This window comes from Watersipora subatra, chromosome 2 (assembly GCF_963576615.1).
Source record: "Watersipora subatra chromosome 2, tzWatSuba1.1, whole genome shotgun sequence".
NCBI lineage: Eukaryota > Metazoa > Bryozoa > Gymnolaemata > Cheilostomatida > Watersiporidae > Watersipora > Watersipora subatra.
Genome location: NC_088709.1, coordinates 4,872,934 through 4,893,578, shown reverse-complemented (window position 1 = coordinate 4,893,578; position 20,645 = coordinate 4,872,934). Strand labels below are relative to the sequence as shown.

The window sequence follows — 20,645 nt, the reverse complement described above, 5'->3', positions numbered from 1 at the left end:
GAGAAGTAGCTTGTGTGTGACTGTGGCTGGAGTGTGTTCATGATGTCTCTGCTGCCGACAGAGACAGCCTTATTGTCTATGATGGGCTGCAGAATCTTTTCATGCTAAACAAAAAATAAAATATGTTTTATTTAATAAAGAATTGCATAACCTATTTTCTAATATATAGCTGCACTAAAGTGAAAGTTTTAATGTGTCTCAAACATTCCAAGATGCATGCTTGAAAATTCCAGGATTCCAAGAAAAGTGTGGAAAGCTCTAGATGTGAGCAAATATTTTCATTTCTTTGCAGGCTTTGACAAACATGTAACAGTTTTTTATACTCATATCAGGTTAATTTCATAAATTTAGATTAAATGCTTTAAAATTATTTTACTAAAAACTTATTTGCCATAGCTGCCTCGGCGATCAAAATACTTTAATGTTATATAACATCTGTCAACATCTGCTTAACGATTTTACACAAGTTCTTCGTTCTTTTATGAATTTCATTCAAATTAATAAATCCCACATTTTTATCATTGTGTCCCTGTGTGTGTCTGTTGGACTATTTTGGCTGATTTCATCCAAACCTCACATATACCTTGCGTATACGCTCCGTGCCTTCTGCAAAGACGCTAAAATATTTGGATTCAAAGCTTTCTCTGGTTTCCAAAAACCGACCTCTTAAACACTCCACTGCAGGTTATCTGATTAAAAAAACCCCATCGCCTGGCCTACTGCTAGTCAAGGACATTGACAGGCCTACTGCTAGTCAAGGGCATCGCCAGGCCTACTGCCAGTCAAGGGCATCGCCAGGCCTACTATTAGTCAAGGGCATCGCCAGGCCTACTGCTAGTCAAGGGCATTGCCAGGCCTACTGCTAGTCAAGGGCATCGCCAGGCCTACAGCTAGTCAAGGGCATTGCCAGGCCTACTGCTAGTCAAGGGCACAGCCAGGCCTACTGCTAGTCAAGGGCATCGCCAGGCCTACTGCTAGTCAAGGGCATCGCCAGGCCTACTGCTAGTCAAGGGCACAGCCAGGCCTACTGCTAGTCAAGGGCAAAGCAAGTACAGGAACTAGTCTAACAACACAGCCAGCTAATAAGAAAAACATGATCATTTAAGAAATGATGCCTCTCCTGTCATAAATGATAACATCAGGTTAAGAAACTCTTCAATTTACAGCAATGACAACCATTAATTTCATAAAATAATTATTTAGCAAACGAACAGTGTTTATAATACAATAAAGATGAGAGGCAGCAGTGGCAGCTAGAATAAGAGATTAGAAAACAATATAAAATCTTTCTCACCGGCTCTGAATATTTATCTACAAACTCGCCGCTGTAGGTGGAGCTGCGTTGAAAGCCAGGCTCCTTGCCAAGAACGATCTGTGATGTGTGCATTGATCGGCAGGCATGGGGTCGACTTATTGGCATTAGTTCTCGACGTCCTCCAAACTCCTAGCCAATTATAAATTTAACAGCAATAGTAGATGAAAAACTAAATTAAAAAAGCCTTATTTAAATATGATTATAAATTTTCTACATTTGCCGTAGCTGATGAATAGAGTTATCATCATAAAGCAAGACATTAGCTGTACAGTGTCTATAAAGTTATCATTATAAAACATAATTACCAAAATTGACTAAGGTTCTTAAATTTTGGTGGTAGTTCGAGAGCTTCTGCCAAATCTTAGTAAAACATGTGTTATCTGGCTAAACTTATGATCGGGTGCAGGCAATAAACACATAACTGGCTGTATGCCAGCAGTGTGTACCATTGGCACAATTAGAAGACAAATAATATATTACTGCATGAACAAACATTGAGTTAAAAGTGAAAAGGGTTAACAATTCGTAGCTCGGCAGATTTACTGCGAGTCCAAACAATATGTGAAACCTAAAGGTGCAGCTAATAATCCAGTCAGCTAAAAATGTCCAAAATAAAATTTCCAAAATGAACTGAAGAGAATAAGAGCGATCCTTCAGTTCGAATATCTAAGTTGATACTTTTTTAAACTAAAACATCACATATAAGCCACCATGTAGTCAAATCTTAACTGTTTTTAGAACAAAAGAGATGACTATCTTGGTCTGCTGATTTCTCAAATTTAAAAATGCAGGTGAACAAACTTACATGCTTTGTGGTTGACAGGAATTCAGGGCGCACAGGCGTGTATTGCATTGTTGTGGCATGCATTGGTCTCTCTCCTTTTTTTGGAGTGTCATACCCTCTGTTTAGACTATAGAGCTGGCGTTGCTGGTACGGTATGATGCAGGGGTACTTGTCCTGAGCTGTTATAATGATGCCACTATTTTGGCCTTGCCCTTTTGGTATCGACTGCTTGCCACAGTCTTTTCCAAAGTATTCCCCAGCATCTTGCCGGGTTTTGTAGTGTAGCTTAGCATCAAGGGGGCGAAGCATGTTTTTGATTTCAGTGCATCACACCTGCCATAAAGAAACAAAATCTTACTTGAATTCATATAAAACAGTATTATACTACACTACACTTGTTACGAGGCTGCCGAAAATGCAAGATAATGTCAGCTGACAAAAAACACTTGCAAAATGGCGCTGGGTAAAGAAGGACTTTCACGAATTGATATTATAGAAATAGAACATAAAAATTGATACATTGCCAAACTAAACCAATGTTGCAAGAAAGTCAAATGCAGTCTTAAGTACGTACTGTATATAAATTGTACTTTTGGTTATGTTAGTAAAATTTCATATGATACAAAATAATGAGAAAGTTCCAAAGAATTTGTACTTAAACTTACTCAGAGTCTATTAAATGTTTAGAACAGATCTTCTATTTTATATGATGTTTATGTAGTATCTAGGACACACCTCTGATCTGGTACTAAAATACTTACAGGTAGTTTAATGACAAAAAGCATGTTGAGAGATAAAATGCAAAGTCAACCTTTTTATGGAAAAGTCTGGCGAAATATATTTACATGTATTATATTTATATATTAGCAGAGCAAAGACAAAACCTTTTTGTGCCTATATCAGAAAAGCTTGAGAAAAAATGTTGTAGTTTTTAAAAGTAGTAAAAATTGTTCGATATAAGTTTATTAATTATTTAAGACATTTTATAAAAATTATAAATAGCACCCTTCACATTTTGGTTTCGTTACTGAAGATCAAATATAGTTTCTATATTTTACTTAGACATACTTAAGTTAGTAAAGCTTAAAAAGAGTAGCTCAATTAGTTTAAATGTGGAAAAACCTAAATATTGTTTTCAATGTTCAATTCAAGCAAAGGAGCAAAGTTTTAGAGATAAAATCTACTATTGTGTCGCTTTTCTAGTACTGAAAAGACTTATATGAGCTCAATAGAACATCGTCCACGCATTGTTATTACTTAACCAGGTTTCTGCGAAAAAATACCATATGAAGAGGTGTCAAGCGTATCCCCGTATGTTTCAAGGGTTTCAGTCTCCATAACTACTGTCTGTTACTTGAAAGTGTTGGGCTTATGACAACTTTCGTGCCGTCGGATCGAAAAATCGCGCTTGATGTACACGTACCTGAAGCACACCGTACATGTAATGGATTTGCTCCTAAAACTGTTATTGGCTGTTGACACTTAATTTCCGGCTCGTTTCAAGCATGTACCTAGAGTCCTCAAATACCCTCAGACTATAGGACTATAAATCAGCAGGTGCAAGTGGAGTTCCTCAGGGGAAACGTTCATATAAGTTCCTCAGCGTATTACATTGTTACAGCGCGTAGCTGTCTAGTGATTATGCAGTTTGTGGTAGTACTGGCCAGTACTCTCAATTCACGTATAGTTCTGGGTAGGGAGCTGTTGTGAAGTATACTGGTGGTTGCAAATATTGAAGTGAGTTCTCCACGGCTAGCTGCGTGTGGGACTATTGTTGTTTTAGATATGTTTTATTATTTCATCGTAACTGAATGTGGGAACACTGTCGATTTTCATCTTGAAGATTTTAGTGAGTAAAAAATAATAGTGAGTATCCATTACACACTTGAGGCTGTCATGAGTTGTTATGGAGGAATTCTATTATATGTATAACTAGTGCGATTCTACACAACATCAATGTTGAATTTGCTTTTTCATTTTATTCTATTTTGACCATGTTCAGTTTGTACCCTTTTGCTTAGCTTGTGGGAACTGACTTGATTATTACTGGCTCAGGTACTAATGAAGACGTTAATCTATTATAAGCAATACTGATATTTACCAGTAAAAGGTACTTCTTTATTCTATAAGTCAAATGATCAAAATACGCAAGTAGCAAAATTCTAAACAATAATATTATTGACGAAAGGTTAAAATTGTGGTATTGTTGGTGAGTGCTTTTGATAACGCTAGTGTTTGGTAATAGTAAGCGTGATGTGATCCATGCGGTAGGTGGCAGGAAACTGTTTATTGACAAGAAACACAAAGTGGGACAGACAAGGTATGCGAATATAATTTTGAGACAATAGTGGGAAGATAACTCTAAGGTACATAATACAACAAAAATAGCCAATAAAAGTCACAACCTTATTCGATTGGTCGTCCATGCTCTTAGGTCAGACCTGAACGGCCTGTAGTCTCGACAGTTTAACGAGAGTCATGACAGTCCTTAAATAACTAGGCTCAGCAGTTGAGATATTGAAGTAGAAGAGGCTCAATTGATGATGGAGAAAGAGGCTCCATAGGCAGGGTCGGTAGAGGCTCCGCAGGCGCAAGAGAAGTAGCCTAAGCATGCAGAAGGGAAAAAGGGCGCCTCAGTCGGTCCTTGGGAAAGAGGCTGAGGCATTGGAGCTGTTCTCTTTTATAGATATCTCTGTTAACCTGTGATCAATTGTTTTTGTGCTCAGGTTCTGTGTTAATGTTGCAAAGGGTTAGCAATTGAGTGGACTTGTCTCAAGTACATCATAGGAGTGTAATGAGTGGAAATGATGATACATAACCATCAATTGATTAGGTCCAATTGTTTTGGTTGTGTCTGGTAGAGATCTAATTTCATTTGATGGTTCCAATTAATTTCGTTTTCCTCATGAGTTACTTGTGCCAACTATCATTGGCAATAGGATTTATCTCCCTTGCCATCTGAGCTGCACTGATGAGACTTCAATAGCCAAAACAGTACTGTCTGTACCATGAGTGTATATATACTAGCTGTACTACCTGGCGTTGCTCGGGTAATAAAAAAGTATTTGGACAGAAAATTGATTTGTATTTAACATATAAAACATTTGCCATTCTAACTTTCAAACTACATACCATAAGAAAATCATGTTTTGTTTTATTTTGACAAAATCATATCATGTTTTTGTGTAGTTGAAATGAATTAAGAGAGAAAATAAAAACAACTGTAAAGGTTTTCAAACAATTGTAAGTTTTAAATTTCATCACTTGAAAGAAGTGTTTCGTTGAAATAAATTAGGAGGAAAAATAAAAATGTAATGGTGTTTAAATGTAAAATCATTAGCAAGTAATGGCTAAATATAGTCTGTTTTGCTACAGTTACAGTGAAAAATTATTTGGTTTACAATTACATGATTTAAGTTGGTTTCAGTGTTGGCATGCGAAAATTGGCAGGCAAATTTTCGCATGCCAGTGGTGGCACGCGAGAATATCGTAGCATATAGACATACATAGAGTGGTATAGAAACCCATAGTAATATCGAATGCGATCATTTCCTGGTAAAAATCATCAAAATCATCATTAAAAATAGTAACAAAACAATATGTTAACCATAGGTACCTGTAATGACTTTATTGCATTTTGTGGTTATGATCTGCAAGATAATATAAAATTACAATGTACTGCGTGAAGAGTTCTTACCTTCGAGACAGACGTATAACATAAACGCTGATTCTAACTTAAATGAATTTAGCTTACTAAACACATACTTTAGGGAAGTTTTAGTATGTATTTTAGTAAACTTCAAACTTTCAACTAAAATTTTAATATTTATCCGTTTGCTTATCAGTTTTTATCATAACGGATAATGCTGAACTCGCCATGGCAAGTTCAACGTATATCGTCATGGCGATCAACGTATAACGTTGTATAACGTTATATAATCAGTACACAAGTCTTCAAATTTTAAGTTCGAGATAGATTATTGTTGATATCATGAGGCGGAACAAATTAGCCTAAACGAAAAAAAACGAAAAGCATCGTGTTGCATATACAGTAAAACTCGGATAAATTGCCCTCGGACAATCAAACACATGGTTAACTCGAATGGGTTTGCTCGGTCCGTTCCCACGCAATGATAAATGGCTTTAGATAACTCGACCGAAACTCCGTCAACTCGAACAGTCTTTTGCCAAACGGCTACCGAGATGGTTGTTACTATCGCTTTAGAATATCACTTTATTCCAAGCCATAGAGATAAACATCGACTTTTAATAGTTCTTAGGCCTCGTTATTACCAACATCGGCAAATATTTTCATTAACGACTTTTCTAAAGGTTTGCAAAAATCAAATTTTACCAAACATCCGCTTAGCGATAAGCCCTCCGAATGCAAGAAAAGCGAGGTAAAGTTTGGATAACTTTAAAGTAATATCGGCAAAATTGATAATGGGTTTTTAATAGTAAAGCAGTTTTGTAATATTTGACTTACTGCAAAATTGATCTTGGTTAAAACGCTCGGTAGAAAAATACGTATGTATTTTTTCTGAGCGTTTTAACCGCGATCAAGTTTTGCCAATTTTAATCTGAGAACGTCCTGGCAGTCACATCACCTAAAGCAACAAACAAATCTCAAGTGATAAAAAAATATCTATACTTTCTGATTAAAAATATTTAAAACTTCACACGAGAGACCCTTTAACTTGCAACAAGCAATCTATGCTTTTGATTGATATATAGTTTGTATATGTACATGTATCTACTGATAAATACGTGCACTTATGACTGTCCTGATAACTTGAACGCTCTAATAACTCGAACACTTTTGCTCGGTCCCTTGAAGTTTGAGTTATTCGTGTTTCACTGTACTTAGGTCCCGAAATATTTCTCAACAGGGGCATCGTAACACATGGGCGCAATGCTAAAATAATTAGTTTGTGCTTAGGGGAGAGCGGGGTAGGTTGGACCCCTGGGGCAGGTTGGACTTTGTAAATTTTGAGCAATATGTGCATTTTCAGAGTTATCTTTCCACATTATATGTAGGTCAAGGTCAATTCATCACTTCCTGTCAATGACTGAACAAGACATGTGCAATTGTAAGTAAATAAGTTTCAAATCTATATTTTCTGCCTAAAAAGTAACTATAAGAAATAAAAACTTTTAGCAATTTATTCTAGATTGAATTGTTATTTTGCCCCCAAACTCTGTTTGAGGGATGTTTACCATGTATTCAGCAAAAATTTTACAGCTAAACAATATTGAATTAAAAAAAAATACAATCTTGCTAGCAAAGGTCAGAAGGGGCAGGTTGGCCTTTTGAGAAAGGGGCAAGTTGGCCTGTAGGCCAACCTGCCCCTTCAACAATGTTATAATGGAAAATGATAATAATCTTTGCCTGTTTGACTCCTACTTCAGTTTAGTGACAATTAGTACAATTAATATATGCATACTAATACCATTGTAGGCAACCATGGTTAGGAATTATAAACGCAAGACAGAGAGAGGGGCCAGCAAAGAGAACATTGATGCTGCGCTCAAGTTTTGGAGTGAAGGGGCTACTTTAGACCAAACAGTAGATACTTATAAAATTTCAGCTACCACGCTTAAAAGACATCGAAAGAATGCTGGTGAGGGCTATGTCCGTTGTAAAACAGTGAAGATGGTGTTTAGCGAAGCCATGGAACAAACATTAGCTACACATCTTAAAGACCTAGACTCGCGATTCCATGGCTTAACACCTGTTAAGTGTCGTGAGTTAGCATATGAATATGCTATCAACAACAGAACCAAAGTAAAAGTACCTGAGAGCTGGCACACAAATAAGTCAGCTGGCAAAGATTGGCTTGCTGCTTTTATGAAGAGACACAAGTTATCAATAAGAACACCAGAGGCCACTTCGTTAGCCAGACAGTCAGCATTTAATAGGCCAGCAGTTAACCTGTTCTTCGACAAGCTCAAAGAAGTAACTGCTAGGTAAGCAAAATGTAACAAATTATTATGAGCCTACAGCATATAATTAGTTTTTAGCCGCGGCAAGTTCATCAATACTAAATACTCACATTATAATACTGCAGGCCAGCAATAGATCTTGTAGACTTCTACTACAAATTATAAGTAGCCTAACATTTAGTGAATTAAATTATGATGTTTCTGGTTTTCAAATAAGAACTATTTGTTTCAGATTCCAAATATTACCACAGAATATCTACAACCTAGACGAGACTGGTGTGACCACGGTTCAGAACCCTGGAAAAGTGATAAGTGTGATGGGAAACAAGCAAGTATGAGCTACTGCATCTCAGGAGCGTGGTGAACTGGTTACAATGTGTTGTGCTGTAAACGCTATCGGTAATTCTCTACCACCGTTCTACATTTTCCCAAGGGTGAATATGAAACAACACTTTCTAAATGGGGCTCCTGCAAGTGCAAAGGGAGTGGCTTGTAAAACTGGGTATATGAACAGCGATATATTTACAAATGAATACTTACCATTCTTCATTAGTCATGCAAAGCCATGCAGCAGCGAACCAACTCTGCTAATTCTTGACAATCACAGTTCACACATATCTCTTCAGTCAATCGAATTATGCAAAGAGAAGCATATCATCTTATTAACTTTCCCTCCTCACACTTCCCACAGACTTCAGCCCCTAGATCGTAGTGTATATGGTCCTCTGAAGCGTTACCTTAACTCAACTATGGATGAATGGCAGTGAAGTAATCCTGGGCGTGCTATAACCATATATGAAATGGCACAGCTATCAGGTGTAGCTTTTACAAAGAGTGTCACAAATGCTAACATTATAGCTGGGTTTCGCGCAACAGGCATATATCCCTACAATGCAGACATATTCGATGACAGTGAGTTTCTCCCTGCTGATGTGACCGACCAACCAGATTCTGAAAGACATCAACCACAACCGGATGCAGAGCCACAACCGGATGCTAGACATCAACCAGATAATGAGCCACAGTCTGATCCAGAGCCAAATGTAGAGCCACAGGCTTCTACATCTACTCATCCCTCACCTTCTTCCAGTAATATACATGTAGGTGAACCAATACCATCAACATCTGCACAAACACCAATAGAGCAGAGGCGAGTATCAACCTCGCATATAACTCCAGAGCAGCTTATGCCATTGCCTAAAGCTGGCATTCGCCAAAAAAAGAACACCAAAAGAAGGAAAGTAGCATCTGCTATTCTAACTGATACACCGGAAAAAAACAGAATTGCAGAGCATGCTGCAGCAAAAGTATCCAAACAACCTGCAAAGAGGAGAAAAACGGCACCCATTCCTGAATCCTCAGATGACGATGATATCTTGCCAATAGCATTAACGGACTCGGAGTCTGGAGAAGATCCGTTCGATCCTGAACAGCAACAGGAAGATCTGGGGGAAATTACCAAAGGCTGCTATGTGCTAGTAAAATATCCTGCTGGCAGGAAGACAATATTTTATGCCGGGTCTGTATTAGATGTTAAAGAGGATGACAGATTTGAAGTTAACTTTCTACACAAGGTCAGCAGCAGTAGACAATGTGCCTTTCAGTATCCAGATAAGGAGGACCGTGACTGCATACCTAAAGATGATATTGTGTTAAATTTGGGCGACCCAGTATCTACAGGGGGAACTTTAAGAGCAATAAGACGCATCATGTTCAACGTAGATTTGAGCAAGTTCTATGACGATCTGAGATGACTTGATTATTAGATACCAATTTTGAGTAAAATTTTATTTCTCTGTATTGGATACAAAGATTGAGCAAGATTTTATGTATTTCTGTTTTAAAAGCACTTCTTTGCTGGGACTTTTTCTGGTTCTGGTACCAACTTTATGGTATAGAACATTTTATTTCACTGTTTTAATAATTCTGTCTTCTACCATAATTCAACTTTATCTTATTCACCTTGGCTGTGTTAAATAAAACTTTCATATCACATCTTATTTTGCGCATAACCTGAGCTTAATAATGGATAGTCCAACCTGCCCCACTATGGGGTCCAACCTACCCCGCATGCGGGGCAGGTTGGACTTTTGAACTTGTTGTGCAAGAGCAAGAATAACTCTTTCAAAAAAATTCCCAGAAATTTAACAAAGGACCACAGTGGTGTCAACAAGTGAATGTAGTGTCACACAAAATTCCATGAAAATGTGATAAAAAACACAGCAGCAATAGCAAGAAACCTAAAAAGGGGTCCAACCTACCCCGCTCTCCCCTACGTTATACGGTATATGATAACGACTTAGATCATTGCGCCTTGTATGGCTCAGTGGTAGAGCGCCTGGAATTTAAACGCCAATTTATTCAGCCCATAGTTTAGTGTCAAATTTGGGTTTTTAAATCAAGTTTTAATTGTTTGGTGTTGTGTTATGAAATCTCTTCTAAATGGTCAACTGATATTTTTATGATTATTGTTTGTGATAGTTGTAATGGAGTAAGCAAAGATTAATTGTCACTCAAGGGATATACTTATTTGTTTATATGAACCTATCATGCAAACCTAGTGAAGACCATAGTGAACATAACCGGAATGCAGTAAATGAAGCTGACCGACAGTATGTATAAAATGTACCAGAATTTCGATTAGTAAGAATTCACCAAAGTAGTTGTTGCCAATACTTTTTATGTACAAGACAAACAATAGCATTCGGTGGTTTGAGTATATCGCACGATATAATGTTTCCCATATGGACATGTGTGCCTCACTCATGCTACTTTGCTTAGTGACTGTACAAATTTGGTTTGAGGCTGCGGCATTAAAATTTATGCAGGTTATTTCTAAGTACATTTCTGTGACTACAATTTTATTGTTTTGTCTATTCATAATTTTAGAGTTCTTGATAGTCCCAAAATAAAATCAGCATTGCCTTGTAGAACACTACCTTTTTAATTGTCGAAATAAGCATTTAGGAGTGCTTTGTGAAGAAACTCATTGGTAGAAAACTGTAAGAGCAAGGCCGTGTCTTCTTTCACACTCGCTTTTAATTGTACATTACTGATTAATCCTCTGGCTTCATCGACTTTTCTCAACTGCCCTGACCATTCGCAACTTCCGTGACCTCAGACATGATCTACCGAGAAACTCAATCGACTGTACATAACTCATCTTATTCGCAACGGTTTGCTTTATTTGCTCGACTCCATTAGGGTTGTCTCTATGAGTTGTTCCTTCGGGCCATCAAATTATGTGCTACCGCCGTCCGTCCTGCCACTGCCGTGACCACCTCATTCGATGCTGCCATCACTACTGACTAGCCAAAAGCCTGATGGTTGAGTCAATAATGGCTCCTCAACCACAGCTGCTGCCTCTTCTGTCTTTACTTTGCTCTCATTCTGAGAAGCGAGCATGAAAGGCATCCAGTAGGAATACAACTTCTGAGTCATGTCCAACTGTACAACAGATGGCAGCAGAGACAGTGCATTAGAGTAGGCCCAGACCTACTTAGCCCAGCCTGTCTCTGAAACGGTGCAGGTCTGTGATTCCTCCAGCAATCCTTCTCTGAACCTTGGCCAGTGTCTCTATAGCCATCATAAATACCTCATGTCATTCTCCAGTTCAGTGATGGCTGCCTCAGCTTTCAGCCTAGTCATATCCTCATCTAATTTTCTCAACACCGCTTTCTTGATCTTGGCAATTCTCTTGTAACCCTCTCTGTTCAGTATTTCACAGTCAGACACTTCAGCTAAAAAGTGCTTTTTTTCAACATTATGGGTACTAGTGCAGCTGCTTGTTTAGCTCCTTGACTCACTTCGTAATTTCTTCCACCAGAGGTACCAATAGATCTAATTGTTTGCACGGATAGGATGGCGTGTCCTTTCCTTTTATTGAAGGCTTCATTCGTAACCTTTTTTTAGATTCTGTTATACACTTCTAATGCTTCGCCTTCTCCACTAATTGTTCTATTTCCATTGGTTCCACCGGTCTATAGCTCTCAACCTGTACTGCCAGGTGTACTGGAAACCCAAGAGCAATTTCTGCTGTTCCAACTCAATTATACTCGGAAAGTTGTTTCTTAACTTTTTCGCTACCACGAGCCGCGTAGAACGGCTCGTGTGCGTATAACACGAGCCATTTTACGCTCGTGGAGCCCCATGATGCGGCTTAAGCAGACATCATACAAATAATTCCTGATTAATGAGTAGTTAATTATTTACTCTATTGTATTTGAATTATATGAAAGAAAACAATTTTCTGCGTGCGTTGAGCCAATAAAAAGTGTTTACAACCCAACCTGAGCATAGTTTTACTTGGCCAAAGCTTTATTTTTGATTGCAATTTCTTTTTAGCCATGACCAATCATGTCAGATGCAATACAGCTACGAATTTTCACTAATTATAGATCTATGGACTTGGAGTGATTTTTATTGCAGAATAGCACTACTGAGAGTGATTGTTTTTATCTTTATCAGTAATGTAATGATAATGCCAAAATCTGTAATAGTATTGATAAGTCATCCTACTCGGACACGCTCATATTCTTTTCAAAAATGGCAAAAAAGTATCTGCGCTCATTTTGCAACACATTTGTGCTATTTTTATGGCACCAGCTGATGTAAAATTTTATGCTTATTAATTTAGTATCAAAACATCTTTTATAGACCGTGTGGTTTAAAGTTTTGACGATTTATACACATCTTTGTCAAATATTCGATTTTACATATATGTAATATGTAATTATGATCCGGTAGAGAAATCAATTTGGGAGCGAAAGAGTTAATCATTTTACCACATACACTTTAGCTTCCATAATCATGTATTTACTTATCAATTGAACTGCTGCCTTTCCGACGGCGGTCAAGGCTGCTGATGACTCCTTTAACTGCAACTCCAACCTATTGGCTGTTCTTTTGTTTGCTGTCAAAACTTCAGCACCAGTATCAAACGGAAACTCAACATGCACGTTTTCTACCTTTCAATGAATAATAAATAAATTTAAATACCTCACTTGCACTTTTCTCACACTACCACCTCTTTTTCACCAACATCTCACCATTCCTCCATCTCACCTCTCTTCACGTTACCTCTATTATAGGATACCGATCACTGCTTTTCTTAGTCAAATGCCAAGAGCTGCACTCTTGTTAATCATCACAAAAACGTACAATTTCATCAACTACGGCATGTTGTATGACGGGAGTTCTTGCACAGCAGTCTGTAAGAAGACGGCTGCCCCTCCCTACTTCTGCACTTGCTTACAAACTAACTCTACTATTTAATCTACTGACTTCATCGATTTTCCACAACTGTTGTATCATCAGACATCAAATGTATAATTGAATGGAACAAACATCATTTTAAGCATTTGTAAAACCTTAAAAATAACACACAAATAAATTCTTAGTGTTTCATAGAAGTTGCTCTGAGTATTTAAGTACTTAGTGTTGTCTTATGTGTCACCCCTGATCTCACAAAAAGTTTTTAAACGACATGCTACATAATACTAAGAAGATTTTAAAAAATAGTTTAATTTTACTATCGATTAATTTATTTAGTTAATCTGTGGTATAGTGCTACAATGGATGTTATAGGACTCTACATTCAAGTTGAGGTCATATGACAGATATGATTGCATCGCATCCGCTTCTATACATGGCCATTTTTCCACAATTTTTTTGCTCTTTTCTAATGATTTTCTTATTTGTTTTACTTGGCTGGCATCCAACGATTATCAGTTCAACTCGCCACGCTTCTGGTTCAACTCGCCCAACTAGAAGCCATGCTTCTGGTCAATCGACTACTGTCAAGGTGCTTGCTATTTATTCAGCTATGTTTAGCTCATGACTCGCATTGGGTGGTGTGCAGAGTAAAGCAAAAAACAGCTAGAATCTTATTCTTTTTAATTGTTTCCAAAACTGTGCACAGCCAAATCAAGAAGCTCATTGAGATTAGTTTGTATATAATGGGTTCCTATCAATAACTAATGCCAAGTAAATTGATAGAAAAGCTTTATATTCCTAGCATACAAAATCTTACACTACTGTTGTGTAGTATTAAAGTAAAAATAAAATGTGAAAATAATGCAGTGAATACTATAAAATCATGAGTAATATGACTCCTTATATTATTCAACATTACAGCCTAACAACTAAGGTTGAACTAGTAGCATGGATGTAAGAAAGTTTTATACCGTTACGAAGCAATAAGTTTACATGAGGTACATCAAACAAACACTAACACTATGCGCATTGTCGCATGTCATGGTATTCCTCACTATTGTCATGAAGCTTAGACTCGCTTTGATACTTATACCCTGAAAGAAACGCAGTTTGTCGCTGCAAGTTTCTGAGAACTAGTCAAAACTGACCATGACTGAACAAAGTATTTTTGTAGCCTCAAGAATCGTCAGCAAACACGCGTGCATAAAACATTAATAAAACACAATTGTCAGATTATGAGCTTTCTAGCAAGGGTAAACATACGAATGTATTTTTCAAACCATTTTTCAAATTAATAAAGACTTAAATGAAAGTCTTTAAAAAAATCATTGAGTTGTTTTTCATCCTTGAAAGAGAAAATGTTCGAAATGTAAAAAAGACTTACTTTAGATAAAAGACTTTATTACTAAGTTTCATGCTTGTTGAGAGCAATCTTCAGATAAATTGCTTATAAAAGTTTTGGTTATCATATCCATGGCTGAAACCTTTTTAAAAACTACTGAAACTCTGTAGCTGGAAGATAAGGATTGTTAAAGGCTTCATAGTAACATCAGGTTACTATGGAGCAATAAGGATTTGACAATAAGAATTTGCTAGCCTGTTTACAGGCACTGATGAGCTCATCATGCTCATCATGCTAGATGTGGCCTGTATACGATGTAAACCTTTTCTTTTAGACGCAAAGCGTAATAGAGTTTATATGTATGTACATTTATATTGAGTCATAAAGTCGCGTCGTATGCATTTATATATATGAGTTGATATGTACGTATCGATAATAGAGAAAATGTGAATGAACACAAAAAATATATAGTGTACTTTATATTAGACTTGTTAAATGTGCATCGTGTTATGATGGTATATTCAACTGCGGCATATATGTAAAGTGAGTCATTGTGTTGTCATTTAGCATTTCAGTAATGAAAAATGCTGGAATTTACTGCCAGTAAAACACATATAGGATATTGTTCTGTAAAGAACAGTTTTGTGGGGCTTAAAAAAAGGGCAGATTTATAAACATAAATTTATCACTTTTACTCTACCTTCCGGGTTACCAACTACCCGGCAAGATAGTAACTCTTTATTACCTTTATCATTATTGTTTGTTAGTCAGCACTGCTAATGATTGTATACATTTGTTAAATATATATTTATATATACATTTGTTATATATTATATTTGTTATATATTATATTTCATATATTTATATGTATACATTTGTTATATATTATATTTGTTATATATTATATTACATATATTTATATGTATACATTTGTTATATATTATATTTGTTATATATTATATTACATATATTTATATGTATACATTTGTTATATATTATATTTGTTATATATTATATTACATATATTTATACATTTGTTATATATTATATTTGTTATATATTATATTACATTTATTTATATGTATACATTTGTTATATATTATATTTATTATATATTATATTTGTTAAATACAAATGATTGTATTTAACCCTTTCGCTTAGTCAAACATTCTCATAACCCTTTTTGTTGAGATCAAATGACGTAATAAAATGTAAAGAAATAAATATAATGTAAATAAATGTACTAAAGAAAAGTAATGGAGAACAGAGACACGTATCACTTTCTCATATACCAACTCTGAATACTTGTCATTATTGAAAATCTGAGAATAAGAATAATCTTGCTTGCAGTGGCTTTGGAGGACGAGCTGTTTTAACTGATTTGCAACACAATCCTACCATATCTACTATAAATACTCCAGCTCAACCCTCATGTGAGTGTTTGTCATTTCATGCATAATATTATAATAAGTAATTGAAAGGAAATGAGGACATAAAGAGGTTTAATTTGTATCCTTAGTAGTTTCTTATAATGAGTTTACTCATCATTTACTCATCATTTGCTCATCATGAAGCAATTCCGACACTTCAGAATCTTGATCAGTTTAACTTACTACGTTTATCTTTGTTCCGGTATTAAGTAAGTACAGTAGTTGTCATCTCTTTGTTAGTGTTCTACACAAACGTAAAATCTTCAAGACTCTCTGTCTGTGACTAGGGATGTTGTTTGTTATGTTATGACCTTCTAAAAGTTTAGTCACTTTCTCAAACGCATCTAGTATAGCTGCTAGTCTGTGTAGTACAGAGGCTAAAGTTGGGATCTTCAAACAAATCACGTTTTACCTCTTTATTATATTACTAGTTGAATGCCTGGGTAATAAAAATCTTGGCAAAAAAAATTTATTTTTATTTAACGTAACAACAGTTACTTACCATTCTAACTTTCAAACTTCATATCATGAGGAAAATGTTTTGTGTGTGTCAAACAAATTTAAAATAAAATAAAACAACTATAAAAGGGTTTAAATGTAAATGTGAAATAATTAGCAAGTAATAGCTAAATTAAGTCTGTTTTGCTCTGATTCCAAAAAAGATGATTTGGTAATGATACAATTAATATGAACTGAGAAAAAAAGTCCTGAATATGGTTAATTGATAATAACACTTTGTGCATAGAAGTGCGAGTGTATAAACAAGGTTACTATTCCAGCAGAAGATTTCCATCAAAACTTTGAATACTGTGATACTGGTATCTCTCGATACTGGTAGAAACGTAAAAATGAGATATCGTACTGTCTTTGTCTGACCGAATACAATTGTCCGCGTGAAAAGAATTGGCTTTGACCGTGGATTTAGCAATTGAACCTAATGAAAAACCGAAAATAGAAGTTCACGAAAACAAAAGGATCATGTTTTATAGAATTGAAAGAGTCCATATAGTTTCAATTATTTCGTCATTTTGGATGGGAAATTGGATAAAGGGTGTATACAGTATCTAGTAAGAGTTATGAATGGGTAAGAGCTTTCGTAGTCTCGTGGTTAAACAAATGGATTGCAAACCTGCGGTTGCGATCTTCATGAGTTTATGTCCAGCAGATTGCAAATTTTAATTTCAAGATTTTAATAACTAGGCCTATAGCTGGACATACTGAACTACATACAGATGACAAACATTGAGATGTATATATGTAGATTATAAAAAGAATGTGTTTAGGTAGTAAAACATTTGAATGTTGGTTTTAACATAACAATAATGTATTTTAATATAACCATTAATATATAACTTCTAGCTTGTTGGATGGGTACTATGTCTACCCCACTCACTATCTAACCACTACATTACTGGTTCATGGATTGTGTTTTTTACCAAGCATAATTTTGAAGCATACAAATCCAATGGTCAGAATAACAAAACCTGTTCTAATTTTTGAATAAAAATGCTTCGTTGATTTATTACTCGCATTTACTACAAATCGCTTATTTTTGTATATGTATTTTCCTGTATACAGCGTTTTTACTAATAATTCCAAAAGTGTTTTTTTTAATTTGATCATTTTTTTTCTTGTAACTTCCTTCACCTGGTTGTAAAACTAAACAAGAAGGGATAACTCTTCAGGTTTTTTTTATTTGGCCATTTCTGGTAGTAGAACAGTTGTTGATATGTGTTTGGCTTATTTTTTGTCGCCTATCATTTCTGTACAGTTTGCCAATGTATATGCTCTGCATGTTTCTAAGGTACCAATGTATATGCTCTGCATGTTTCTAAGGTACCAATGTATATGCTCTGCATGTTTCTAAGGTACCAACGTTTATAATTATTTTTCACTGTTCTTCTCAATTTAGGTATTATAAAAGAGCGATGGGCTGCTGGAAGTTTATTATAGTGCTGAAAGCAAGTAGCTACTCTCAACCTATTCATTCCTATTCATGAGCACTATTCATGAGTAAAATACTACATTTTAAATAATTAGTAGATAAGTTAGAAGAATTTAAAAGTAGCCAGTCAAAAGGATTTTTAGAATGAATTAAATATTCATGCCATCTTGGAACAGACGGCTTGTTCCAAGATGGCATGAATGGCCAAGTACGTTGAAAAAGACAGTGCAAATATTAGGCAGTCTAGCAATGGCTTTCTCATATACATGCAATAGTGCATATAACCATTAAAACTTGAAGTATACAAGTTGTATTACGCAGCAACCCTATTCATCAACAACTTATGACAATATTGTTAATAAAACTTTGTGTTTAGCTCATTTTTTCTCTGAATTTTGTATCAGCTGTACACCAGTTTCCAAATGTTTGCATCCTTTTTTAATGCATTTGTCATATTCAACTTGCAGGAGACATGGTTCTATTTAGAATTAGCCCTTCGAGTCGGCTCATACTGATCATCTCTCCACGACTTTATCATACTTCACCTTCTCTCTCATATCTCCCGAACCATCAGCAGTTTAAATTTCGCAGAGCAAAACTTAAACGAAGACTTTATAATGAGCATAATCAAGACTCAGCTAGACCTGTTGATGGCCTTGAAAAGACCCAATGGTGTTCGGACAATGAGAACACCATTTTACCAACGCATTCAGAGGATCACAAAATCGAGATGGAGAACCTTTTTGGAGTTCATCCGATATTCTCAGCTCTTCAAGCGAAGCGAAGAACATTTGGAATCCTTTATTTGCGCATGTCTCTTTATAAAGCGTTCATGGATTCTGTCAGTCTACACACAAAGCACCCAGAAATGCAAGCACAGATTTTGGGTAGAATTTGGTCAGAAATTTCGAGACTAAATATTCCAATTATGCCTGTGAATAAACGTAAGCTAGATAAACTAGCCAATTGTGGAGTTCATCAAGGGCTGGTGTTGACGGTATCCTCTTTGGCTATTCAGGAAACAAACAACCACTCTCTTCTCATCTCTCACCATCCTGGAAGCGTTTGGATTCTCATAAATAAAGTGTGTGACCCTATGAATCTTGGAGCTCTTATACGTACCGCTGTCTACTTTGGTGTGGACAAAATTCTCATATCAGCAAACTGTTCAAGGCTCTCGCCGGTGGTATCTAAGGCTAGTTCTGGTGCTATGGAGTTTGCTTGTATGGAGCGTGTCAACGATATTGAAAGAGTCATAGCAACGTTGGTAGATGCTGGCTGGGAAGTAGTCGGATCATCATGTTCCAGCAAAAGCTCCGTTCCTTTGTCAGATTTATCATCTCATAAAAAGACTCTGCTTATAGTTGGCAATGAGGGGCATGGAATTGAAGAAGATGTGCTCTCACTCTGCACCAAAACTGTTACAATATCATCTGGAAAGGACTGTCCTTCCTTGATAAATTCGTTGAATGTTTCAGTGGCCGCTGGAGTTTTGTTGAATCAATTGTCTTCATCTCGAAGATAAGACTTTTTTAGCGTTTAGGAAGCTGTTTGGTTTATCAGTGAATTGCTACATGCTATAGCAAGTACATCGGTTGTGCAAATTTGCTCCGTTTGCAAATTGCAAGTTTAGTATAAATTTCTATGAAATACAGTTTGCGTCAGTTAAGCCGTATGTTGTCTAGTGGCTTACAGAACAAGTGTAGCGTTTTTATTATAAATTTGTAAAATTATAATTTTATTTTTATTATAAATAAAATATAAATTTATTATAATTATAGTCGTCATCGTGAAAAAAAAATCTTTTGTATTTGGAACTTGCTATTTGCAAGATGCTAATTTTTGTCCCAAAGTTGTATAGTAAGCTGTTCAAGACATTCTCGAATATCGAGCTCATCTAATCCTACTGTGTATAAGAGAACGTTTATACTGATTGCAGTTAGACTTACAACATACTGCATGTATGTATGTACGCATGTACGTATGTATAACATTTTATTGTTATCCTTCAACAAAATGATATTTTTTAGTACATACCAAAAGAGAGAAAACAAAAAAATTAAAACACAGAAATCAGGACTTATTAAACGAGTTAAACAAATGCGTTAAAAAAGTTGAGAATCTAATAGAATTGCGGAGGAGTCGGGATAGTGAATTGAAGGTTGTAACAGAAAGTTTATAAACTGGTGAACACTTGTATGTAGTATGTTGGTGTCATAAAATTAAAAAAAATTTTGGTCGTATGTGTGGAAGGATAAATATAAACGATAATTAAATATTTAGGACATAGTTTATGCAGAATTTTGAAACCTGTAACACAAATGCTGTGATGTGCAAATTTTGTGATGTGATGGGTAGAAGTCTGGTGTGCTGGAATACGTTATCTCGGTAGTACAGAAGACTTACTATAGATTTCTGCAAGAGAAATATCGTTCTCTCCTGTCAAGATGGTGAGGCCGGGAAATATATATCGCTGCCGTTGATCAGATGCTTGATTAATTGCTGCCTATCGCAGAATGTTAGGCCACCTTCTGCTCGCCTTTCAACATTAAAATAATGCTTCTAATACACTTGTAAACAAAAAGTACTTACCGCACTCTCATGCTCGGAGTTGGCTATTCATATACGGAGTTGTGTACACATGTTGGTGTATTCCTCAACTGAACATAAAA

The 20,645-nt window shown here is 35.9% G+C and overlaps 1 protein-coding gene across 1 annotated transcript; it reads left to right on the top strand.

Moving 5' to 3' along the window:
* The first annotated feature begins 3,716 nt into the window (after positions 1-3,716).
* LOC137386878 (rRNA methyltransferase 1, mitochondrial-like) lies at positions 3,717-19,806 on the top strand. The gene is made up of 3 exons (XM_068073068.1): positions 3,717-3,836; positions 15,949-16,031; positions 18,441-19,806. Exon 3 carries the CDS (start codon positions 18,446-18,448, stop codon positions 19,496-19,498), a length of 1,053 nt encoding a protein of 350 aa, XP_067929169.1. The 5' UTR covers positions 3,717-3,836; positions 15,949-16,031; positions 18,441-18,445; the 3' UTR covers positions 19,499-19,806.
* The last annotated feature ends 839 nt before the right edge of the window (positions 19,807-20,645 follow it).